This window comes from Andrena cerasifolii, chromosome 14 (assembly GCF_050908995.1).
Source record: "Andrena cerasifolii isolate SP2316 chromosome 14, iyAndCera1_principal, whole genome shotgun sequence".
Classification (NCBI taxonomy): domain Eukaryota; kingdom Metazoa; phylum Arthropoda; class Insecta; order Hymenoptera; family Andrenidae; genus Andrena; species Andrena cerasifolii.
Genome location: NC_135131.1, coordinates 1725726 through 1753490, shown reverse-complemented (window position 1 = coordinate 1753490; position 27765 = coordinate 1725726). Strand labels below are relative to the sequence as shown.

Below are 27765 nucleotides of genomic sequence, written 5' to 3'. Positions count from 1 at the left end.
TCTTATTTCAATAAATATGAAAATAAGCGCGAAGTAAAACTCCTCCTTAATCTACTACGATGTTACTGTTCACTCTTCGTTGCAACTCTCTCGGTGTAAATGTAATAGTTACGTGACAAGTTCATTTATGTCACATGTAGCTCCACAACGGTCTGTCAATGTTGGCCGGAACGCATCGATGTTAATCCATTTTCAAACTGTCACGTACGGCCAAGAGACAATACGGCTGCAATATTACGAAGCACTAGTGGATATGGTTTGAAACGATATTGACCGGTCTTCTTTCAGTTCGTATCACAGCTAGTGCATGTGTGTTGAGCGACAAATAAAATGAACACAAATTTGCACAGTAGAGATCTACGGTTCAAATGACTGGATCAAAATTTTACAAACAACAATCGACCGATTTTGATATTTCCTTCATTCCACAAATTTCACACAAATTTTCGGCAATTATTGTTGTCCCTGTATCAGAGTTAGGCGTTATTCGAATAATTTTTTCGAATAATCGTCGAATAAAATTTGCGGATACATAGTTATTCGAAAATAATGAATAATCTTTTATTGAAAAAATCAGCGAATTTACCCTTTATCACATGCCTCATCTTAATAAATACACAGAAAGTGTTTATGTGTTTGTCTGTCGTCTAACAACTTTCGAACGGTAAACGCTGGGGTCACGAAATGTGTCCCATCTCATTATGCCTAGCTAATCCAGATGAATATGACTATTTTCACACAAAAAAATAAATAAATATAATTTTTTTTATAAAATTAGAATTTAAATTTCAGGCGAAGCCGAGTACTAAAGCTAGTAGCATATACCCCATGCAATCCTATGCCGCTTATTCTTGACACTTACCTATTTGTCGCGAAGTTCTTTCGAATAACGAATAACGCTACAGATTTATTCGCGACTAACAAATAACACTACAGATTTATTCGTGGCTAAAGAACAATGCTACAGATTTATTTGTGACTAATGAATAATTTGTCGCCAAATAAAATCGTTATTCACGAATAAATCCTGAGACTTTGTTCGTTATTTTTCATTTGTTATTCGAAATAAAATTTGCCCCACTCTGTCCTGTATTACCTACCTAATACTTTTAAAATTACTTCGTAAGGAATTCTACTTATTTTATAACTTAAATTGTACGCAAGAAATTGGAAAATAAATTTATCGCAAATAGATTTTCTCATTTATTGTCAATAATAAAGTGAATAAATCTTTACACAGACATGTACTACAGCTGACGTCACCTGCTTATGCACATGGAATATTGCGTTATAAATAGGGACGAAGAGAAAAGTAAGAAGATAAATTGTTTAGTAGTGAAATGCCCGCCATCTATTTCTAAGATGGTAAAACTAAATAAATTGAGGCATTTGAAATAAATAAAGATTTATAATTTAAGTTTCTCAATTTGTTGTGTGTTGTATTATTTGGAATACAGAATAATACACGTAGTTGTTCTTTGGTACTATATAATCATTAATTGAAAATATTGTGCTATTTTATTCATCGTCCACGATTTTTTGCTAGTCAGAAAAAATTTGTTTTGATAAATGTGTAACAGACTATTATTCATTGACTCATAATTGGACCTGTGAGCTATTCTAAATTTAATTACTTTAATTCATTTTAACATACGAATCATTTATTTTTCTTATAATAATAAATACTGCGCTTACAATTGAAATAATATAATAACTATGAATAATATTAATAGCTATACTAGTAACTATTTATTCAAACATCCTTATTTACTAAACGATCCTATATTATTGCAGAAGTTCGAATTACTATGATCTCTAGTCTTCTTTTTAGAAAATTTCAATTTTAATATACAAAAATCTTAATAGGAAAAAATGAAATTATGGAGAACATTACATAACATTTTTTATATTATAACGCGAGAAAGATACGTTTATACTGATTCGTTTCAACTAAAATTTGAGAAAGGATTTTCTAAATCAAGCAATTAAGGAAGAACTGTAAATTGTCCTCGTACTACCCTATACAAAGAAAAATCGCGAGAACCATTTCCAAACATTCCTAACGTACGCTCTTCCCGTTCAATAACCGTACAAAAGTACTTCTACTTTCCGATGGCACAAATTCCCTCTGTTATTTAACTTTCATCGATATTTGAGAAACGAGATCGTATGCACATTTCCGTCTGTGATGCGAGACTTTGCCAAAAGAAAATTTGCTCTCTGCTCCATCCACGGTTGAATTTTGTTCAAACATTTGCCAGGAAAGTTCAACCGTGAAATCACTGGTTAGCAGATTCATCGCGTATTGCAAGTCATATTTTTCTAATATTCCATGCGTACTACTGCAATATACTACAGCATTCTGTACTGCATAAATTTCAACTGCAAGTCAGCTTGTTTAATTTTCTACCCATTGAAAATACCATTTCTAGCCAGCGTCTGAACATTATTTTTTAATTTTTATACAGACTATCTTCTTTGAAAACAATCTGTGTAATCAAGTGCGCTCGTTAAAAATTTCTTTTTTCGAGTTTTCTTATAGTGCATGCAAGTAACTGCATATTTCCTTTCCAAAGAAATGAAGAAACATACTTTATCGAATACGAAAAGGGAGTCTTTTTGATATTCGTTAAAAATAAAATCTATTATGGGAATAGATAAGCTACCAAAAAAATGGCAAACAAATCTGACAGGGGCCAACATATTATTGACTAACAAGGGGAGGACAGCATGTGGTAGACACCGATTTTGATGAGCCTTGGCACGATGGATCTATGTCGAAAATAAGTAAATAGGTGTCCGAGCGTTTCTGCCAATCGGCCTTAATAATAGAGATATTTACATGGAAATTATTAAAAATTTCATAATGGCCGTGGGGTTTTAATGGTTAAAAATCTCTCACTACCCTTTCGCCCCCGGGGGATTCCCCTCTGAAGGAGACGGGGTGCCTTTTGAAGATTTCTCCAAGTTAAAAAAAAAATTTGTAAAAAAAATAATTTATAAAAAAAAATTCATAAAGTGTTTTTTTAACGTGAATACATCTTCAAAAGGCACCCCGACGCCTCCAGAAGGGAATCTCCCGCGGGCGCCAGGGTAGTGTGGGATTTTTACCCACTAAAACCCTAAATTTATAATAATTTACATGTAAATATCTCTACTATTAAGACCTATTAGCTGAAACGCTCGGACACCTATTTACTTATTTTCGACATAGATCCATCGTGCCAAGGCTCATCAAAATCGGTGTCTACCACATGGCGTCCTCCCCTTGTAAGTCTATCATTTCATTACAGGTACTACGATATCATAAATGCTGAAGAAACAAAGTAACAGAACGTTTCAAGAACCTAATAGTTAATGCCCTCTGGCAAATACCGTATCACCTAGAAATATACATTTTTCTCATTGTTAATCTATTAGTATGTTTCCTCCAACGTTAATTCCTCCCAAGACGAACGAATACCGCACGGAAGGATAGAAATTACATACATATACGTTACCGGACAAGTCTTCCAGGTTAAACACCCTCCATCGAATAGAGCGACGCGTAAGATATTCAAGGCTGGTAGTCTTACTCTCCCGGTGGTGAAGCTGGCTGTACTTGAAAGTCTAATGAATAATAAGCGGACTAGCTACAAGCTGTCGAGAGATTTTATCGAGGCCACTGTCAACATCCAACTAATATCGCGTACAACGTGGCGGATTAATTGCAACTGCCCCAAGATCTAAGCAGCATTTTCAGGGGGTTTAAATCGGGTTCGCATGACACCGTTGTATCCAACGCAGCATGACCCTCGGCCACGGATGAACTTTCCGCAACCTTTGACGCGGGGTTGTGATAACCAACGATCCGGAGGCAGCTGCACAGGGCATAGCTTACGGGAATAGGACGATGTGGCAGCGTCTTGTTTCTTACCTCTTTAACCCCTTAGCTTACAATGACGAGTCACACACTAGGCTTGCCCTTATTTTGCAGCATCCAATTTCTTTTGTTCCCACCCCCTAATATACCTCGACCTCTCTATATGCAAACGCTAATATCTAAAAAATGGTTGAAAGCACGAAAAAATTATATCTACAAAAATTGTAGAAAATTGAATGCTCTCTTTATATTATTAGAACGAAAATTCGATAGGGCATACCATTTTTGAGAAATTCTTTACGTCTAAAAACATTGATGAGTTCTGAACTTTAAGCTCTGGTCGGCAACCCTTTGCTATTGTCCGATTGCAATTAACTTTTTCAGGGATTGTTTTTTTTTATGGAATTGCACCATATTTAGCGATGCACAAAAAGAAGGGCCACCATAGTCACACACGTGGCCCGGTATATCGTTTCTTGGTAAAACTAACCAATACGGCGGAGCGATACTATATAGGCGAAAATTTAAAGTTGAATTTTCAGTTGGCCTGGGTGCGGGATAGTTGTCTTTTGACTAACCAAACACAACTGTAACAAAATTTGGAAAATATTCATGTCTGCAGGTTCCTTTTTCTCCTAAATAATCATATAATCATATAATCATTTTCAGGAGAAAAAGGAACCTGCAGAAATGGAAATTTTTCTAAAATTTTTTTACAGTTGTGTTTGGTTAATCAAAAGACAACTATCCCGCACCCAGGCCAACTGAAAATTCAAATTTAAATTTTCAAAATGTAAAAAATAAGATTCACATTTTGAATTTTTAACTTTTGGAGATACAGGTCCCACCGATTTTGAGAACACTGTTTTGAGAAAAACGCGTTTAAAGTTTTACGTCAGCGCCAAGTGGCCGGTTATTGCGTACGCATTTGCCGCTACTCAAATGCCTATAACTTTGGAAATTTTACGAATTTCAAAATATCCTTTTAAACATATATTCCTAAAAGGTTGAACATTCGAAAAATGAAATAAAAAAGAATCGATTTTTAGACCGGAACCTCCCCTTAAGCAAATGCTTAGGCATTCGGCATCCTTTACTAGCTACTAGGTTAGTGCATTTGCTTCAGAATAAGTAGCGACTGAGAATACCGCCCTAAGAGCGTCTTAAGCAGGCGGCATCCTTTACTAATCTAATAGACTAGTAAAGGATGACGAATGCTTAAGATGATCTTAAGAATAAGTATCCACTGTGAATACCGCTCATAGTGTACAGAACGTGTAATTATTTTTCTTTTTGACTCGTTCATTCTTTGACAATTAATGGCTAATATGAATTGTTGCGCGAGTCTAATGAAGGACCATTAAAAAAAGAATAGATACACATTTTTTATCATATGACATGTAATATTAACCTAATTTTTTTTTACAATTTTACTATTATTATATTGCAATCAAGCCAGTAACGTGTCATTTTCTGTTTTACTGTTTTTCTGTTTTAATTTTTATCCAGGGGAATCCTGTTCTCTACTACCATCCTAACAAGCTGAATGGCTTATAACACAACGTTCCGCGTCGTCTCTTAACGAGTATTTCTATTAAATAACTGAGAGATGGATGCAATCTTGTGACAGTAATGGATTTAATGTCAGCCACTTAAATCGCGATATAAACTGGTTATATTTTATCGGGCCATAAATTTCTTCATCAAGAACTTGCAACTGACGATAAATGATAATTTATTGCGATCGACCGTAAATATCAGTGCCCGTATCTTGCCTCGAGTGTTTTCGAGAGATTCGGTATATTCAAAAACGTTAAAGTTTTCAACAATGATAAATGATGTCCTTGTTATCAATTTTGGACCACATTGGTGATTTGAACTGAGAAATGTGTCCTGTGAACTGATAAAGGAAGAAGAATGAATTTCTGGTTGTTTAAATTAAACGAAGAATTAAGAAATAAAATCGAGAATAATTTAAACTCTTTTTCTTCATCTATGTTTATCATTGTTTACAATTTATATTATTCTCACACAATAATTTTTCTACAGAATCACTTATGCACAAAAGAATATTTACATTATGCCTTTTATCCAAATATTTATTTATGAATGGCAACATAATTATTGGTATTAATTTGATGATGTCATAAGTTTGTTCTCTTCAAAATCAATAGCCTTGGAGTCTCTATGAAAGCGAGAGAAATTTTTTCTATCGTCGCTACAAACAGTCTTCCAAAATATACTTTTTCGTAAACATAACTCGGAAATATCTCCAAGTTATTTCCACCCAAATAACATTCTGCATAAAATCGCTTACGGATCGTCTTTATAAACCCACAAAGGAAAAGCTGCGAGATATTTATAAAATTAATATGTAATCTACAGCGAACCGCTAATTTGTAATCAAGGAGCTGCCTTAAATAATAAATCGGGGTAAAATATTATCTTAGTAACACGATTAAAAAGTTTATGTGTCGCTCTTTGGAGATGAAAAGTAGGGGAGTCTGGGTGCTGTGATATTACTTTTTAACTTTTTCCTGCGTAATTCCTTGTTTCACATCCAATGAAATTTTAACGTCAACTGGGCCCAAAGGTGACGCGCTGATTTAATGAAACCTCCCTCCTATTCTGTTATAACAATGTTAAAAGATTAATTCGTTCGGTACCCTGCGATGCATTGTCGTGGACATTCGTACAATGTATGTATATACGTACCTGCTCCAGAACGTTTTTTTTTTATAGCGTTACAGAAATTCATTTTTACCTTAACATTCACTACTGACAATTTCTGTTTAATATAAACGTTGCTGAAGGAAATAATAAAGAAACGGTTCGCCAAGTATTTGTTAATTGAATTTTCAATTATCTAGATACTTGTGGCTTGGATTTTAAGGCTGTTTCATACTCTATTTCACTGCGTTTGTTGCTGTGTAGTAAATTATGGAGAAACGTACAAACTAAATTGATATGCTACATATGTAATTGTTAACATCTTAATACATAAAGCAGAAAGTTTATATGTTGGTGTGTTTGTCCGTTGCGTAAAAACTTTCGAGCGGTAAAATTCAGATGAATGTGACTATTTTCACAAATAATTTTTTTTTATGAAATCAGAATCTAAATTCCGAGTGAAACCGGATAGTAAAGCCAGTGATATATTATAAGCTTGTTGATAGAATGTATTGCGTACTGGTCACTATGATTATTGAGATCAAAATTTAAGCATTTCCAATCCATCGCTTCGATTCTCCTCACTACCATCTACTAGCACGAGATTGGCTTATTTAAATAATGTTCTGTGTTTTGACATAGATCTCACAGAATGGAAAAAAATCATTTTAGATGATAAATCATAAATAATGTTGTAAATAATTGTTTTTCAAACAACAATATTGGCTTAAAAATCAGTTTAATCCTTTCGCTGCGTATTTAAATTTTTGGGGCGATCCTTCAAAAAGGTCAATTTTACATCAATAAAAAAAAGTTTTTAATTAGCATTTTTTCGTTTTTCTCGGAGACAATTGCTGAGTATCACAGTACAGGGTTATCCATTTAAGACTGGCGGCGCTCGCGTGAGTTAAAAGAGAACGGCAACAGCGTCACACGCAAACTTACTACTACAATCATATGTCGATACAACCGCCATCTATGGGATGTTGCTAAAAGTATAGGTTCGTGTAGATGACCGATCTAATACTTTTCGCCAGTTTTAAATGGCTAACCCTGTAGTTCTAGCAGCAGCCCATAGGTGGCGGATGTATCGACATATGATTGCAGTAGTAAGTATGCGTGTGACGCTGTTGCCGTTCTCATTTGTACTCGCGCGAGCACCGCCAGTCTTAAACGGATAACCCTGTACAAGAGAATACATTTTATAATGCGCGGTAGCGGCGTTCCACTATAGTCGAAAAACGCAGCGAAAGGATTAAATGAATCCACCAAAAATACAATATTCCACGAAATTGATCCAAGCTTTCCTGGTTATCTTTTTTCCATCGTTAAAATGGTAGAAATCCCTATCAGGTTGTAAACATTACTACAGACAAAATTTGAGTTACATAGTAATAATTAAATGGGATAGACTTGAAAAAGAAACACTTAGTTTGAAAAATAATTAAACAAGTATTTAACAGATGCATCTATTCAAAACTGAGAGTTTTGCGACAAAACTGTTTCATTATTTTTATATCCATCTCTTGCATCAATAACAGCTTTCATTCTACTCGAAATACTGTCTACCAGATTTTTAGATTGCATGGCAGTGATCTGCATAAATTGCTGATAGTCTCACTAAAATCTGCAATTTTTTCTAATTAACGCCAGAAGTTTTAAATACGATTCAAGTCAGGGGATTTGGAACAGCAAACTAACAGTGAATCCTTGATTTCGCAGCGCTGACTTAGGAATATTAATCTTATGTTTTACTTCGCCATCGGCTCCATATCGAAACGACACAGTACAATAATACACATGCAATGTTGGACACATCAGAATAGTACACAGAAAATAGTGCACATACAATTTAGAACACATGCGATTTAGGACACATTCAACTTAGGACACATGCGATTTAGAACACATGCAGTTTAACGCACATTTTTTTTAGTGCCCATCAAAATAGCGCACAGCAAGATTTCACGCACAACCATCTTCTCGTCGCCGTCGACTATTTCACAGCCGACGGTATTAGTATTGGTTGGGGCTAGATTAGGGCGCAGAGCGAACCGATGTGGGGCCTAGGGGTCAATATCGCTATTGTTGTCAAGGTCATCATTCTGAACATTTCCCTTTAATCTTTTTGGTGGTCGGCTATGGTTTACGAGATATTCGCAAAAAACATAACTTAACATTAGACTACACATACCCATATCGGTTCGCTAGCATGCTTTACGCGCCCGCGAGCGGGCGCGCGCCCCCTGCCCTAGTCTAGCCCCAACCAATACTAATACCGTCGGCTGTGCAACAGTGCACTAAAAAAATGTGCGTTAAACTGCATGTGTTCTAACTCGCATGTGTCCTAAATTGAATGTGTCCTAAATCGCATGTGTCCTAAATTGTATGTGCACTATAAATCACATGTGTTCTAAATTGTATGTGCACTATTTTCTGTGTACTATCTGGTGTGTAAAATCTTGCTGTGCACTATCCTGACGTGTCCTAAATTGTATGTGTCCTAAATCGCATGTGTCCTAAATTGTACGTGCACTGTAAATCGCATGTGTTCTAAATTGTATGTGCACTACCTGCTGTGCACTATTCTGATGTGTCCCACATTGCATGTGTATTATTGTACTGTGTAGTTTTGATACGGAGCCTCGCCCCACGTGGTCAATCGCAAGATTAAATAGAAGAATTAAATAGCACTGTATAAATAAACTGGAATAACAGCAAGTTTTATAGTCTTGCTACGTGCATCTGCTCCAGTCACCTCTATATCATAATGCAGTATATTATTACGTGACACACACGTATTACATATTACATGGTTGGCACCTTGATCTTCTAAGAGCATCTGTACACTACCGCCATCTTCCACAGATGAAAAATGAATCGGCTGAATGGTGGAGATTAATCGTTCGATAGCTTTGTACAGTCGAAATCGTTTGCTTCCACGTAAAGTAAGTATGATTAATAAGACTGAAAATAAATATTCAAGACTTCCGGAATAATTATGTAATAATTCCCATCTAAATTGTAGATTCGTATTTCCTCTTCCTCTAGAAAATTTACAGAAAATTAAGTGTCTCAAGTATTTAGGATTCCTGATCCAGTGTATTACCAAAAATTGAAATCTTTTATTATTACAAACGAATTGCACAGTAATCACATTAAGAGTCCACTGTAACAAAATAACATTTCTTTAAAGAAATTTCATCCTCCGTGTTGGTCTGCCTTTAATCGCTATTACATGCACACTGAAGTATCGTGGAAGCAATTCTGTTTGAGCAACGGTCTAGTAATCTAGTTAATAGATTAGTTCCCGGAATGTTTCCAAACTTTTGGCCTGAAATGTGTATTCGCGTCTGTAACGATATACAGGTATACGCAGCGGAATGGAATCAGCAATTAAAGCAGGAAATGTTTCTGACATTTACCTAAATTCCAACTGATACGTTGATACACGTCGCATGAAGGGTGTTGACCAAACGTCGGGAGCCCCATAAACTGCAAGGGGAAGCTTCATTTCACAAGCTTGCGGTTCCTTTCATTTCTACCGTCGTCTATCTGCCGGACGTATCCTGTTGTTCCAGCAGGATGCTTTCGACGGCGTTATTTTTCACATAGCCCGGAGAAAAAGTTTGATCGCTCCGACTGGGCAAATAAATTGTCTGCGGAAATGCTCGCGGTCATCGTCCAAGCTTCTTTCCCCCTGCTTCGCTTCCTTTTTCCTCGGCGAAACTCCCCCCACCCCCTCTTTCGCCAACAAATTAATACACAGGCCAATCTTCGTCTGGAATTCCAGTAATGGCTCCTGATAGCCAACAAATGTGAGGCTTGGAAGCCGCAATTGAAAAAATTACGAGCATATTAACTGCCTCGAATTTTCTATAAGTAGTTACTAGTTAACGCTATTTGTGTTATTTGCAGTGTTGTAATGCTTACTTGAACTATGTAAATAATTCAACAAAATTAATATTTGTAATATACACTTTAGTATGTGTACAATATTATTAGATATCTACTTTTTTAATGAATAAAATGATTTACTGTTGAAGGGCTAGTATCAGTGTGTCAATTCGAAATTTATTTAAAAATGTATCACATATCTACGGTTTTTTATACAATTGTGAATGTTAGACTGTTGGTTATTTAACAGAATTTAACTTCTCGAAGGATTGTTTTCGTTGTAAACACGAACTTTACCCCAAAAAGTATTTGTGGAAAACAAATAAACACTTTTCTGGCAACTGAAACTGTTCCATTACAAACCTCTTTATTATTTTATTCAAATATCCAATAAACATTATTTTGAAATTTATTTTGTCATTTGATATCGGGGGAAAATGATACAGTGGTAATTAAATGCAGGGGAAAGCGGGGTAATTCCGGCCACATAAGCAGTAAATGCTATAAAATTTGAACAAGTTACACATTTGTTAGTTTTTTTATATTGATAGTTTGAAGTGTCTAGTTTGTATTAGTATGACCGAAAAAGCATAAATTTACGTTGTAACAAAATTGGTAGCAATAACACAAAAATAGTCATTTTCTTTATAAAGGAGATAGGAACACTGTAAAATTAATAAAAAATTGTGTTATTTTTTATTTTAAAATTAATCTCTACACATATAAAGGAAAACGTATGTTTTCCTGTTCCCTCAAAACTCAGGAACTAATAGATTAATTTCGATGTGGCTGTTTTTAACGTGTAGTACAATTCTCGGGAAATCGAGAAAAAATTTTTTGATATTGCGCTCGGATTTCGAGAATTTTCTTGACAAAATGGCCGCAGCATTCGCCAAGCGAGGGTTAAAATATTTACTTTTCGCTAAATTTTCAAATCGATCATAGTTATCCAGGGTAAACGTATACCAGAGATGAAACTACGCAAATAGAAACTCTAACGATTATAATTCTCTAAATTAAATTACTCTCCTCTGATACATTTGTATTCTCTCCCTCCTCTCGCCGTGTATGAGAATAGCGCTCATTTTTACCGCGTGAAAACTGAAAAATCGATCGATCTCTTTACGCTTCCTCTGCTGTATTTAATATTTATTTATTCAAATACCCGGCATGGTTCGTGTCGACATCGACGTTGGTCCTCCGCGTTGCGATTTCCAACGTATGAACCGATTTTTAGCATTTTTGCCCGTGAATTTCCGCCGGTGGACTCGTCGCCGTTTTCTCGTCGTTTGGTTAACGATTGATTCGTCGAAGCGGGGGAATAAATTTACATTATTCTGGAATATGATCCGGCTGTAGACCGCTGGAAAATGTGACACGTCGGGGGACTGTTTGGTCATTTGCGAAATGCCTGAAAAATTACCACGTCTCATTTCCCTTGAAGAGTGGTATCGTTACGTAATAATTCAACTTTGTGTTAAAACTCGTTAATTCGATACGCATCCGGAAGTGCGGTACGGTTTTAAATATCTACGATACATGATTTTGTTTAACCAACTAAGTAATCGGATATTTTAGCTATGTGCGCATGAAATCATTTAGTTAACGCTTGCGATTCAAATTTTATTCACTGTTATAACTGGCCTTGTGTTCAATGCGTTGTCATCTAATTAATTGAACGGTCCATTTATCGGCAAACAATTTTATTACGTCGGGTATTAAAGGGAATAAAGAATCGATTACCATCGTTTGTAATTTTTAGTTGCCAATAGAGTGACATTTTTTGAAACACCGTATTTATTTGTGTTTCGCACACATATCCTTTTCTACTTGGAAAATTTGAGATAGTTCGGGAGAAAATATTAAAAACTGAAATATTTCCATAAGCAAATACTGTTTGAATGTACTATTCCATTTAATGCTGCAATCAAATTCTATTTGAAGAGTAAGTGGAAGAACAAGAAATACCACAAAACAACTTTATCAAGAAAATTAAGTTTTAACACTTGTCCACCAGTAGTGGTAGAGAATTATCGATAGTATATCGATAATTATCGATAGTCTTCAATATCGAAAGCTATCGATATGTTTATATGACTATCGATGGTGATCGATAGTATATCGATAATTATCGATAGTTTTCAATATCGAAAGCTATCGATATGTTTATATGACTATCGATGGTGATCGATAGTATATCGATAATTATCGATAGTTTTCAATATCGAAAGCTATCGATATGTTTATATGACTATCGATGGTGATCGATAGTATATCGATAATTATCGATAGTTTTCAATATCGAAAGCTATCGATATTTTTATATGACTATCGATGGTGATCGATAGTCTTCTCCCCCCACTTCCACCCTGTTCATGTCATTACGCTATCCGCGTTGCTCGACACTCTAGACAGCGACAGCCATGTTTTAAAATAATAACTATTATAATGTTTTTAAGTAAATGAAGGACTTCAACCGTTGTCAGAGTTATGCAAGAAATATCTCTGTATTTCGGCTACTTTCGCAGAGTATGAAAGAATCTTTAGTAAAACTCAACAAATAATTTGCGAGACGGGCTCCAGAATAAGCAAAAAATGTTGACTTAATCGTATTTTTAAATAAAATTATAAAAAGCTATTTTCGTACACTACTCTTTTTTTAAACACTTCCTATATTCTTCATTTTGAATTCTTTTTCTATTTGGCATTGAACATCACTATAATTATCATTATATACTATAATATCATTGAGTACACTATGTAATCGTTACGTTGTCATAGGCACAGAATAATGATGTGTAATCTTTCATCTAACCATAGCAAAATATCCTACCAATCCCATCAGAAGCTTTAAACGGAATTGTTTATCACGCATTTCTGTATTAATTCTTTTAAATGCACACAACTTATATAAATAAATAGGGCAATGTGGAAATTATTTCGTGTGGTATCACTAGATTTAGTACTCAATAACGTACGGGAAAAAGCTGACGTATATCCTCCAGAATTTATTCGCAAATACGAGATATGCATTATTCTCGGGAACGTTGGGCGGGAAAAAAAAACGATAATTCCAGCAAATTAATGTACGCAGACGGTTTAGCGATATCACTTGATATGAAACGCGCTACTGTGGGTAATCAATCATATTACACACTTCCTGCGTTTCCCGCTCGCCAAAATCTTTCTCTCTACCAACAATTTCTGCATTCCAAAACTGAATAGTCCAGAAAAGCATTGTCTATATTACTCGCACAGTGGCGCACTCAGGATTTAATAATGTCGAGTTGAACGGATAAAAATATTTTTAATGCAAATCCAATAAAATTCATTAGGCGATTATAAAAATTTATTTAATGAATAAATTCCAGTTTTTTACAAAGTCCCTTCTTTGGGGAGTGCTAGGAGCCCTCGCCCCTCGCCCTTTTTTATTTTTTTTATTTAAGGTTTTGAGTCGCATTAACTGCTGAGGTCATGAGCGACTTTACAAGTTTATCGATGTACTGCAGGGTACCTACAATTTGGCATATATTTTGATCGCTTTTAAAAACGTAATTGGGTCTCTGATATTTTCGCTTGAGTTCACTATTTTACTTATATTGTTTTTAACTGGGTACCTTTTCCTGCTTTCAGCCAGATGATTGCATTCAAGTTTATAACATCGAAACGTATCGGAATATTTAGTGAATTATCAGTAACAGTGTAATTATTGTCAACGTACGACGATTAAATACTTATAATATTTATTATGCTTGCAGCGAGTGAGCAAATTATTATACTCAAAAAATTTTCGTCAAAGTCGGTGAAAGTCGATCACAAATAATTTTCTGGATTTTGTAAAGTAGTGTTATTGATTAGCCACATCGCCTGGCAACGTGTGAGCAGTCCTAGGAATAAAATTATTACAAATAAGACAGAAATAATAGGAATACCATCATAGTATGGCACAACACTCCAGAACTACAAGATACTTCCTCGCTACTGCCACGCCGAATCCGAGCCATCATAAAAGATAAAGACGGCGTCACCAGATACATATTGAGTAATTGTATTTCTCGTACAATACAGCCTTGAACCTATATAAATGTATTTAATTTATATTCTTAAATACATATACTAGTATTAAAAAATAATATTATAACATTAAAAAACGAGACACCTATTTTATTCCATTGCTTAAACTTACAAAGTATAAACATTTTTATTTCAGTATAATAATTTGGCAACCCACTGTACAAGTATAACGAATTTCACGTGGAATCATTGTGTACTTATATCACACTAGATTAAACTTAATATGAAATTAATAATATCGAATGCTTCACAAATACATTAAATAAAACCGTTATTCTTATCTGCATCATTCAAGATGAGTGATTTCTAATACAAATGATTGAAAATTGATATAATCCAATTATTATTAATAATCCCATTATCGTTATTCTGCAGTTTGTTACGACACGCAATTTAAGTTCCAGTAGCATTCAGGAAACGCGGAATCAGATCGCAACCCCTGGTTTGCACGACGAGGAACTGACACAGGCAGTCAACGTGACAGTTACTATTTCACTTACAGTGCATTAAACGTACATTATTCGAAGACGCGTTAACGGTGAGGTTTTTACGGCCGACATTTTGCATGATTTTACGTGTCAGCAGGCGAGGCTGCATAATAACCGTAAGACCATGCAAATTTTAATTCATCCCTCTGCTCTTCCAAAAAAAAAAGAAGAATGGAACAGCGAGAGAAACAGATTTCGCGTTAATCTTCGTACGTGGAAGATTACAAATATGCTACTGCCACATTAATGTTGTGCAACAATTTTATTCTACAAAAATTCATACAAACCGAATGAATGAATGTTAAAGTATTATTTAACGATATTTTTCAACTAGTCTTTCACGAGCCTACTGCAAAAACATTTTGCGAAATTTCGAGAGCATATTTTACTGGAAAATTTCGGTGAAAATTCCATCGTGGTAAGGGGTCGTCCTTAAATAACGCAAGGCTTTTTTGAGGAGTGAATTTTTTACGTTTTCTTACAAAGGGGAGCGTCTCACGGGATATTTTTATAATCTAATTTTCAATATGAGTTAAATGAATATAAAGCTTTAAACGAATTTTAATAACTGAGAAAATGCATTTAAAAAAATATTTCGTAAGGAAGGGAGGAGGGGGTTGGAATATAAAATCTTGCAGATTCTTATACTGGGTAGAGGAAGGGGTAAGAAATCGCCAAAAATACCCTTACATAATTTAACGACGACCCCTAACATCATTAAAATCAAGGCATGCCTGCAAGAAAAAATTAGATATAGCTCTACCTACCTATGCGTTTCGCAACTACTATTGCACACGACGATAGACACTTTTGTAAGTATACAGGGTGTTTCACCTAACTCTACCACTAGAAATATGTCTGCTCTATTTAAAATTTCATAACAATGTTTCCTACAAAAGTTGCATAATTTTATATGTAGGAACAATAGTTTTTTTTATGAAATTTTAAATAAGGTAAAAACATTTCAGGTGATAAAGTTATGTTAACTCGAAAGCAAAATCAAATAGGACATATGTTTATATGACCGTTTTTATTATTTAGATATGCTGAGGTCACCCATAAAATATTTCCAATTTATTCTGGGACACCCTGTATATTGTACGTATAAACAGACACGCAATTTGAAATTTGACCTTTTAAAAAAGTTTGTTCTCACCTCTGGTCCCCCCTCGTTCAGAACACAAAGTCCATATGCTTAATTTAGAGCACATTTCAAACAATAATGCTTGTACATATTGTTCCCAGAAATATGAATGAAACGTACATATTTTCAGTGAGACGTTCTTTGTTACTGCAAACATTCAGTAACAATTCATACACTTCAATGAAACGTAAAAAAATACAGGGGGATGTATTTGGCCCTCTACAATGTTTTGCATTCTGCAGTGAATACAAACTCGATACTGAACAAACTTTATTCGAATGTATTTTAAATTTTTCTATCGGGTTTCCAAGATTTTTATGCAGAGTTTCGTGGAAAAGAATACCTCGAACTAGTACATGTTACTTGCACTGTTTGTGACTTAAATCAGCACAATACTCTTGATCGTTTTACATTTCATTCCGGGCCTGTTGTTCATTAAAATTTCAATTCGTTTAAAAGGGCCAAAGCACGGGCCGAGGAATACTCGCTGTGAATAGTGGATAAAGTCCAGGTAGGCAGCTTCCACCCGTTGAAACATTCACTATCGCGCAGTGGAGTAGCCTTTTTTCTTAAGGGGAGGTTCTGGTCTAAATGTCGATTTTTCTTTTATTTCATTTTTCGAATGTTCAACCTTTTAGGAAAACGGGTTTGAAAGGATTTGTTGAAATTCGTAAAATTTCCGAAGTTATAGGCATTTGAGTCGCGCCAAATACATGGGTCACAACCGGCTACTCGGCGCTCACGTAAAACTTTAAGGGGAGGTTCTGGTCTAAATGTCGATTTTTTTTATATCATTTTTCGAATGTTCAATCTTTTAGGAATACGGGTTTAAAGGATTTGTTGAAATTCGTAAAATTCCCCAAGTTGTAGGCATTTGAGTCGCGGCAAATACATGGGTCACAACCGGCTACTCGGCGCTCACGTAAAACTTCAAATGCGTTTTTCTCGAAACAGTGTTCTCAAAACGGTGGGACCTGTATCTTCAAAAGTTATTATCCGATTCGACTGAAACTTGTTTTATTTTGAAGATTATTCTTTTGGCTAGGGGGGGGGGGGACTAAAAAGAATTACAAAAAGTTGAAAATTTATAATTTTTAAAGGCGTTGAAAGGACGAAAAATACAGGGAAAAGTGATTTCAAACGTGAAGTGTCGTTATTTTCTAAAAAAATGTAATTTTTGTAATTTTTTTAGTTCCCCCCCTAGAAAAAAGAATAATCTTCAAAATAAAAAAGGTTTCAGTCGAATCGGATAATAACTTTTAGAGATACAGGTCCCACCGATTTGGATCAATTTTTTGACGCCTTAACTTTAACGACTCCCCAGGGCTGTTTGCACTGATTAATTATAAAACAAAAAATATATTTCTATAACATAAGACATCCTTAATACAATGCAACAAGTCCCATTAAATTATATATAGTAGTTTTCCTTTAATTAATTCCTAAATATCACCTATTTTTTTGGGGCTCTAGACCAGAACCTCCCCTTAAATACCGCAGTTTACGCCGAGTTTTGCAATTCCGCGCGAAACTATACAGCAAACTAATTTCTCTTACCATTCGCTGGAAACCATCCAGGAACAACCAACAGAGGTTTTCAGGTAACCATGGTGCCGTGCAGAACTGTGTCTGTGAACGGAAAAATAGTTACTTGCACACGATGCAACATCGCGATAATAAAGAACCCTCGAGTTCATTAAATTGCCAAAGTTTATTCCTTTCGCAGGCATGTGCAGTGCCATGTTACACGTGCGTATCCAAACACGTGCGATACCATACGCGGCTCTATACAGCTGCTCTAGCGAACATATATGTTGGATGAAAACATCGACCCATGGTTTTTATAGTTAGTGTTTTGCCTGCAAATTCCCAACATAGGGCCTACAGCAAAAAAACTTACGACAGTTTGCCAACGAATATTCAATGTTGGGCCTACAATTACTATGGTTGGTTAATTAACAAAAAATTCACAACGTCGGTTAAATGTCGTCTTACAAACGTCAGAAAATTTGCTGCATCCAAAAACCTGTTATTATATTCCCAGTTGTGATTTTAATTTTGTTATTTATAAATACTTAATACGGACGTCTGTCTTAAGACGAATATGAAATTTTAAGGAATGAGTCTAAAGGTCGAATGATGATATTTTGTGGAATATTTCGCGTCACTGCGCAGCTTTTATAAGCAATGAATACTAGTTATGTAACTAGAAATTAGAATTTTTTTTTGGTTCGTAAGCGGAAAGTTTGGGGTTCGATTCTCCTCATCGCGATTTTTTTTTCTAAACCAGACCTGAAAAAGACGTCTTTACGATGTCTTTTGAAGTTCTTCAAGGCGCCTTCTGGACGTCATTAAGACGTCTTTTGGAAAGAAGCCCTTAGTTGGGCCTATGGAAAGAAACCTTCAGTTGGGCCTGCTTTGGTTACAATCGTTGGCCCATTTAAAAATAGCGCGACACTTCAACAGTTGGCCAACGGATAACACGTCATTGGCCTAACAAACTCCCAACAAATAAATGCTACTAGGGCAGCACCTAATAAACTGACCCGTGTCAGGGCCCTCACTCGAACTGTCTGACGAGGGGACTGAACGACGTAAACCGAGAGTGAGTGAAATAGCGCACCAGTGGGAGACCCTCGGTCGGCGGGGAATTGAGTCATTCAGTATTGAATATGAAACTTTTCATATTACTGATTACACCTTGATGAGAGTATTACCGAGGAATTGGTGGGTTTATGTCGACGAAAATGAGTCCAAACACGAAGCAATTCGGTCTATTTTTTATTATGAAAACACGATGAGAGTTCCAAGCTCCCCGGTTTAAGGGGAAAAGCACGCTTCTCGTGATTAACTTCGCAACATTTCTCCTGCAATTATCATGGAAGTAATTTGCCAATCCACGTAATACCAAATAGGTAGTAAACATCCAGGCAATTTCTCCTGAAGGCTGCATTTAAGCAATCTTCAGCAGACACTATACAATTTGGTGAAGTCGTTGATATTCTCCATTCAAATTCTCTTCTGCAGTATTACATAGTGCGTGTAACGGGAAGAAGTCACTTTCCAGTGTGTGAATTACAACATTTAGTGAACGTAGTGACGTCAACTAAAAATGGACCGAATTACTTCGCGTTTTAACTCATTTTCGCCGAGAAACCATAAAAAATCCATTGGTAATACATTCATGAACATTTATCAAAAACATGAACATTTTATCTTTCGGTCCTGGGTATTTTACTTGGCCCGATGGTTTTATTGCTGTCGGCAGTTAACGGGGGCCTACCGGGGACCGCAGGCCCTCGATCGCAGCGAGGAAGCAAACTGTGGAGTGGGTAGGTCTTTCCCCATAATGCGGGGAAAAAAGCATTTCAACAATCCGAGGAAGACTGTAGTACAGAATACAACGTCTCAAGCTGGACGTGACATTAAAAATCATTCACAAAATGGAAGACCTCGACACAGCACGATGGAAATAGATCGTACCACCCAATGAAAATGTGGAGAAAAAAAATGTACATTGCCGCTTAAAAGTATTTAATCAGCCATTACATATAGATTTCATAAAAGAGCATATGGAATGAAACACAACATAGGTAGTTAATTACAGTACTGTCTCGTTAGCCGCTCGCTGGTCGGGACCGGCGTTGAGCCCATATCGTGAACGGAGCCCTAATTTCGAGTGTTCGTTTCTCGCTTCTTTCTGGCCGAAGGGGGGAGCGAGATGGAACAACTGCGTGCGCGGCGAGCGTGCGCGATGGTCGCAAGCGCTTACCGTGAGCCGGGTCTGCGTCAAGATTTTGCGAAGCGGTTTTCATGCTCACGGTAAGCGCCTGCGACCTTCGCGCACGCAAATGACAGGCGTCCGAAAGACGGAGCGAGACAAAACATCAACGCTCGCTCTCATTCCATCTCGCTCTTGCCATCGCCGGACAAGAGTGAGACAGAAGTGGTGGGGATAGCGTAAAGTCCATATCGTGTACACCGAACCGAGCCCGTAACGAGACAATACTGTATTTATTTCTTGTCGTTTCTCTACACTAGAAACTAAAGCGATTTTACCTCATTACAAATGATGGGGACTAGCATTCAGTTATAATACAGTACCTAATTGTTCTCTTTTTTCATGGCAGTACAGCTATCACACAGCACTTCATACGAAAATAGTGCGCTCAGCCGATGAAACCTGAATTCTTTATCGCGTTCCTTAGATGAATGAGTATATTAAGCGAGTTAACGTGACGTTAATTTGCTCATTTTACTTAAAACACTCTCAATTTCCTAAAATATAATCAAAAGCTACGTTTAACGAATATGCAACAGGATCAATATCCCTACGGTGGTAAACGGTTCTACTCACCATACGTTCCCCCAGACCCAGCTTTCCATTTAGTTCATTCCCACTATATATTGTAGTATTTTACGAGCTACTCCATGTCAGAAACTTTTAAATTCGCTTTTTTTTCAATTTATACAGTTTGGTGGTGACATCGCGAAGTATTTATTCCTCACTTTATGTTACCCCAAACGCTGAAATTTCTTCGGAATACGATATTTATGCAGCTAAAAGTGACGAATCGTTAAGATTCCTGTTTATAAATTATTGAGATTAATGGCACGTCAAAACAGAAAATATAAAACTAAAAGTGGCTTATAATTTTCTTGTGACTGTCAGTAACATTATTTCTCTTAACTAACAGAATTTACTCAGAAATACCGATTATAACTATTTCCTAAACATGCTTCTTTGGTTCCTTGTACAAAAACACTACAAATGAACAAACAGTAAGAATTCAATAATTTTATTACTACTGTACTTCTATTTATATCTTTTTAGCACTCAGAACAGATTCATTGTGTATGTACACAATTATTTCAACCCCCCAGATTATTCCCTATTAAGCCTTACCTCTTTTTTAATTGCTCTTCTTGGAATATTGCTTTCTTAAAAAAATAAATGGTCAATCTGACTGCTTCTTTATAAAACTTCTACAATTGTCATACACAAGTATATAGTTAAAAATAAAAATATACAGATACAATATAATAGTACAACTTTAGTCTACGACGTTGTTTCGTCTTTAAACGGAATTTTTTGTCTGTCGTCTCGAGGAAAAATATTTACATTTCCGACAGCCTGTTTTTACAATATAATAGTAAAACTTTAATCTACGACGTTGTTTCGTCTTTAAACGGAATTTTTTGTCTGTCGTCTCGAGGAGAAATATTTACATTTTCGACAGCCTGTTTTTCTAACCCGAGCACAACTTTTCTTAATCAAAGCGCCAGCTTTCTTGGCACAAGAGCGCTTCTTCCAAGCTTCTTCATTGAGTTTGGGCGACAAGGACCAGCTGGGACCAACGACGCTTCCCCGTTTCCCCGATTATCGAGGGCACGTTATTACTTCGACACCTTGGGGAAGGGTTATGCTAAATGGCATCAATGCAACGACAGAATTTGTTTAAAGGAATTGAAAATGAGCCCCATCCACACGGAGAATATGTACATAGTGGGAAATTTGGCAGTGCAACGTCAGTCAATCAAAAGGTACCGAGCAGTCAATCTTAACCAATCCAGAAATCATAGGCAGTCTGCTTAAAATCTTGTTATCCCGCGGCTGTAGTAATTTCTCTATTAGTAGTTTCTTTATGGTAAATAAGTAGAATAAATTAGTGTTACGACTTCACTGTTTTGAAACAAGTATTTGAAGCCTCCTATACAGGGTGTTCAAAAATTCAGGGTCTTCCCGGGACATGCAGTATGCTGATGTAAAAAGACATCGAAAAGTGCTTTACCGTTTTGGGATCCGGGCCTTCGTTCTCGAGATATTAACAGTTGAATATTAGCGGTCCAACTTCCGGGCCGCGCAGTTTAAAGCCGAGTCATCTGAGCGCGCGGCAGCGTGCGCTCGCACGCACACGCAGGAGGCCCACGTACACTAGCGGACAAAAAAGTTACCACTTTTTCGATTTGTTCTATTTTTTTTATTTTTTAGCATACGTTTGGGACTGTGGTATGTTTAATATGCATATTCTGATGGAGAATTTAAAGCTGTATAAAACCCAGTTAAAGTTGAATTTATTTAACTGACAAACAAAAGTGTTATATGACATTGATCGGGGTAACACATTTTCGAGGCCGACAAAGAAGTTGCGACGTTCAGTAACTTTTTAGGTTGTCCTAAAAGCAAAAAGTGCCCCCACAAAATATTAGATTGTTTTTATTAATGTTCAAAAGTGGTAACTTCTTGTTGGCTTTAAAAATGTGTTGTCTTCTTTAATATTATGTAGGGTTTTTGTTTGTTAGTTAAATAAATTCAACTGTAACTGAGTTTTATACAGCTTTTAATTCTCTTTCAGGATATGTATATTAGGCACATACTGCAGTTTTAAGTTGATATTAAAAAGTAATAGACGTAGGGTGGTTCGAAAAAGTGGTAACTTTTTTGTCCGCTACTGTAGATACAGGTTCAGACAGGCAGTGCAGCCGTCTGCGCTAACCTATTTTCACGGTTCTAACCAGCGCGGTCGGCTCAATTGTGTGTGTGAACCTGTATCTACACGTGCTTACTGCGCGTGCGTGCGAGCGGTCACTGCTCCGCGCATAGATGACTCGAGTTTAAACTGCGCGGCCCGAAAATTGTTAGACCGCTAATATTCAACTGCTAATATCTCGAGAACGAAGCCTCGGATCCCAAAATGGTAAAGGACTTTTCGATGTCTTTTTGCATCAGGATATTTTATGTTCCGGGAAGTCCCTGAATTTTGGGACACCCTGTATGTATAACTACATGCGACATGTGCTTAAAAGTTCGCCCCGCCATTACATAGTTTGTCGCTGGAAACGCGACTTGATGCGCATGTGGTACCAATGTTAGTTAGACTTATAACACTGTATGGTCAAAACAAACACTTAATAACGTACACAATTTTATTTATAAGTATACAACGGTGAAAAATAAATATTTCAATATCAGTTACATCAAACATCATTATACAATTTTTTGGTAAACAACATTAATGCGTGTAACACGTAAGTACCTCACTTTTCAAGTACGTAAGCCTTGTAATTGTTAGTAAAGACAGTATGAAAAGAGGTGACATCTGTCTATCGTAGTATCTATCATGTAACATTCTTAACTATATAAGAATGCTGATACTGTAAAATTACAAGAATTTGAGTTTCAGAAGTTCATAAAAGGCAATGTTAAGTCTATCAAATGCTTTGTAACCGGAGAGCGTGCTATGATTCTTATACACTATTAGGAGTGTCGCATCAAGACTAATCGAGCGCCGCCATTCTTTACTTAAAAATCATATGAAATAACCTTAAAAAATCGGGTAAGGTAGGCTCTCACTATATCTCAATTCGCACAAGGCACAGATTTGGGTAAAATATTTTTAACCCCTTGGCTTACCACATCGAGTGAGACTCGTGGTCCCTCGATCGGGCCAAAGATGCAAAGCACGAGTGAGACTCGTGTCACGTCGATCGGGCGAAACGTAAACAACAAAGGTCGGCACGCCTCGCGAGCAATCCTCGACGACGACTGAACATTTCGCTGATGTCTTTTCATCTCAGTTATTCCTGGCCGCATACACATTTATTTACACATCATAAGCCCCGTTAGCCAAGTTTCCGGCACCTTTGTTGCAACTGCGTAACAGGGCTAGGACGCGTGCGATTGACAACTTCGGACGCTGAGCCGAACCGTGAAATGGCTCGACGCGTGGCTCACCGCTGGTACTGATTTGGTGCCGGCGGTCGGAATTTAAACGGTAAGCCAGGGGGTTAAGATGATGCGAATTAATCTATCGGAAGTATTCGCGAGTTAGGTTCCTTTGGACCACAAACCAAATATATGAACAGGTAAAATAAAAATCTTAAGCGGGGGAAACCAAAGGTTAGAAAGTGCGAGATGCAGCATGGTGAGAGCCTGCGACAACACTTAAGAGACAAATAGTAGCGGATTCAACGGGCAACCGATCTTCTTCAAAACAAAATAATTATGATTTTATCCAAACACCCCGTTTTTAGTAAATTACCTCTCCATTTTCCCGGAAAAATAGGCCCCACAGAACATTTGCCAACTAGACCTTTTTCCTTAAATTCACCAGAATCGGCTTTGGAATCGAAATTTGGCAACGTTGCATGTCACTAGACCGCTGAGTTATGCCTAGTGACATGCAACGTTGCACAAATTTCCGAAGGGAAGCCGTTTTGACGCCTAAGTAGTGTACGCAACACTGTAGCAAAGAGGAGATATAATAAGAGGCGTCACTCCGGGCGAAACCTTTGAAGTCCTTACTTGACCTTGGCATTTAAATTGGTTGTCTATTCGAGCGGGATATTCAAATCGACTAAATGTACCTTACCGCAATTTGCTGATTATTGCCGAAGTTTACCGTGAGGTACCGATCATTGTCAATGGGCATTTAATTTGGTTGTCTAGTGATTTCCCTAGTTTATGTCTGTCCTTGTCGAGTGACGCCTCTTATTATATCTCCTCTTTGACTGCAGGTTGGGACTACACTACATTTATGTATCTCTTAGCCCTGAATGTAGTCGTATTGGGATCAGGGCCGTTCCTGGGTTTTAGCCGCTCAGGTGGAAAAACAATATTGCCGCCCTTATTAATTAAAAATTCTTTAATTAAGAATTTAATATGCAGTGTTTACTTTTATATCCATACATACATAATTTTAAACAGTTATCATGCAAAAGAGTTTCGATTATTATTCTTATTAATCAAAATTTTAAATATAATAAACGGCCTGCGGCCGCCTCTACGTTTGGCCAACCAGGTGCGGGGGCACCTTCTGCACCCCCGCCAGGAACGGCCCTGATTGGGATCTTACAACGAACAACACTTAAGTGTCAAATGCCGATTTGGACAACACTTATTTAAGAAGCAGTCCTTGAAAAACTATTTGCTACGTATTTTTTTTTTATTAGCAATTGTCCATACCTAGGGGGTGACATTAGTCCTCGAAGTTCGGGGTAAAAATCACGTTTGCCTCAATATCTCAGAAAACACGTGGTGTAGGAAAAAAAAATTCCGAGAAAAGTTTTGTATTTTTTAATAACAAATTTAACTACGTAAGCAGATTGTCAATTTGCTTAAACAATACATTAAAAACTAGTAATTCTTGACACGTTTTTGTGAATTGAGAGTAACAAAATCATTGATATGTAATTATCAAAAGTGCTAGACGTGTATCTGTGTCAATTTACATATTTTATATCTCTCGAAGTTAATTCAGTGAAACCCAAAGCAATCGGTAAATAATTTAAAAATACAAGATGTTAGTTCTAGAAATTTAATTAGTTGGAGGATAATGATCGTGTATAATATCAAAATAAGAATTTCTATTTTATACATATGCTGCCATCTGTCCATTAATGCAAAATAAATGCGTCGAGATGCCCGATAGCTCAATTCATTTAGTCTTTCCATGGTATGATGGAGTTTAGCATGTTCGCTGCATAATTCCACTGTACAGCCAAAAACAATGATTTTTAATAGCAAAACCATAGTAATACATTCCTGTAATCTATCTTCCAATTACTTGCTTCAATTAAACTGTGAAAAATATCATCATACCTGTGTCATCTGTATGAAATTCGTCATATGGGGGTGGCAAGTATTTATCCAACATTAACTTAGCTAGATCCGTACTACTATCAACAGTCTTTAAAATACTAACTCCTATTTCAGTCGACATCACTTTATCGGCCTGTTGCCAGCTATATACTCTTAAGTAATGCACCTTGCAATACGTAAGTAACATCATAATTCGGACTTTGTGTTTGGTTTCTTGTTTCAAATCATTGAACGTTTGTACAGCTGGTCTGAGATGCTCAGACACAATGAACTTAGTATGATTTAATATCTGAAAGAGTATATATTAGTATCCTCCCTTTGAGTCTAAAATATTTGAGCTACAGAAATAATTCAATTAATAAATACGAATATTAGACTTTATGCTACCTGTTCTGGCTCTTGCTTGATAATAGGCAGTTTCACTTCTACGTAATCCAGCCCTTGGCAAAGTGTTTTGTCAATAGCACAGATTGGCTTCTCCATTAACTTAGCAGATAATGACTTTTCAATAACAGTATTAAGGACATTTTCCACCACATCAAACGCCCAATGGACAAATCCATTTGTTTCTTTCACTCGGTCGTACACTTTTGTAGATTTATCCCACAAATAGTTGACGCTTGGTATTTTTCGAGCACGCTCAATAGTTTGTATTTTGTAAACGTGGTCCAACAATTCTCCCTCCGTCATGATGGTTAGCAGTGGTGAAATTGCCTATTACAGAGAAAAGAATAAGTGCTTGAAAATACATGAGATTCACGGTGTACATTGCAAAACTAGAGTTATGCTGAAATTATGAAAGAATTAACGCCAAATTATACGATCTTGAGTTCTATTATATATAAGATAATTTCTGTTCCAATGCGGGACAAGCAAGCAAGCAAGCAAGCAAAAAAAAAGGGTTAACAGATCCGTGAGGAGATCTTTTCCATAGTTTATTAAAGCATTTACAATATATTTAAAAATACATACTTGTCATTATAAAGTGATAGATTGAAACGAAATTAAAAATATTTGTTTTTTCACAACAACAAAAAGTGGAGGAAACAGTAACTTTATGCCACTGCGAAAATGTAAAAGGTTACATGTCCAATCCGGGACACTTTGCGGGACAAAGGGCTCAAATGCGGGACTGTCCCGCACAATGCGGGACATCTGGTCATTTTAATTATACATAAGCAAGGCGCATTTTGTTTTCCACAATTTACGTAAAACGCTTAATGAAAATGGTCGAAAGGTTCTGAAGGTAATTGAAATCTTAACAAGGCGACGCTTATCTTATTATTTTCGCGGAACATATGGCAGAAATAGAAACAGCAATTGTTCGAAGATCAATGTCAGCGTCGCAATGTGACAGGTGCATCCGAAAACTACTGTCACAACAAAGAGAAATGATCTGATGGCACTTACGGATATAGTCGACTGCTCTGAAAGTGTGCACTTAGCCTTGTTTTCCTCAGTAACGAAGCATGCACCTTGATCCCTGAGTCATTTCACCATGGAATATATTTACTTAACAATCGCGGAATAATTTATGTATTCTTCTTCTGCTGGGGTGTCGTAAGGTCGTAACCCTCGTGCATTTTTCATAATGCGATATCGTCATTCCGGAAAGAGCCGCACGAGTGCGCCTCTGTCACGTCTGTGTAGGGATCCCGTAGCGGTTACTGACGCTCCACCAGAGGGCCACGCGGCGCGAAATCTTCTCGCTTCTGTTCGCTAACCCTCCCGTTAGTATTGTGTGGTTTCCGCTGGTTTAAATATGTGTGATTGTGTGAAGTTAGCTGTAAAGGCGGCCACACACGGTCCGGCCCATAGACATATTTGTATAGATGGAGTAAAAGCTTGGACTATCGGCGAGGGGAAGGTAGGCTTGGATGGGAAAAGGCAGAGGTTTAGACAGGGCCGGATTTGGGGGGGGGGCAGGCAGGGCAGCCGCCCGGGCACCAAATTTGTAGGGGCGCCACTATATGCGTTTATTCATTTATATCCGTTCTGCTACTTGATTTTCGTGCTCTTGGAGGGGCGC

General features: G+C 36.8%; 2 protein-coding genes across 3 annotated transcripts in view; one reads left to right on the top strand and one right to left on the bottom strand.

The window, feature by feature from the left end:
- Positions 1 to 27765, top strand: part of LOC143376209 (uncharacterized) — a 1054554-nt gene that overhangs the window by 731300 nt on the left and 295489 nt on the right. The gene's annotated exons all lie outside the window — the stretch shown is intronic.
- On the bottom strand, positions 25197 to 27315 carry LOC143376295 (lipid storage droplets surface-binding protein 2-like). Of its 2 annotated transcripts, XM_076826440.1 has the most exons (4): positions 27147 to 27315; positions 26124 to 26450; positions 25737 to 26025; positions 25197 to 25627 (listed from the first exon to the last, which is right to left on the bottom strand). In XM_076826440.1, the coding sequence occupies exons 2-4, from the start codon at positions 26424 to 26426 to the stop codon at positions 25392 to 25394; spliced, it is 828 nt and encodes a 275-aa protein (XP_076682555.1). In that variant the 5' UTR covers positions 26427 to 26450; positions 27147 to 27315; the 3' UTR covers positions 25197 to 25391. The 2 variants fall into 2 exon arrangements, with proteins under 2 accessions (XP_076682555.1, XP_076682554.1); XM_076826439.1 differs by lacking the exon at positions 27147 to 27315 and having other exon boundaries at positions 26124 to 26548.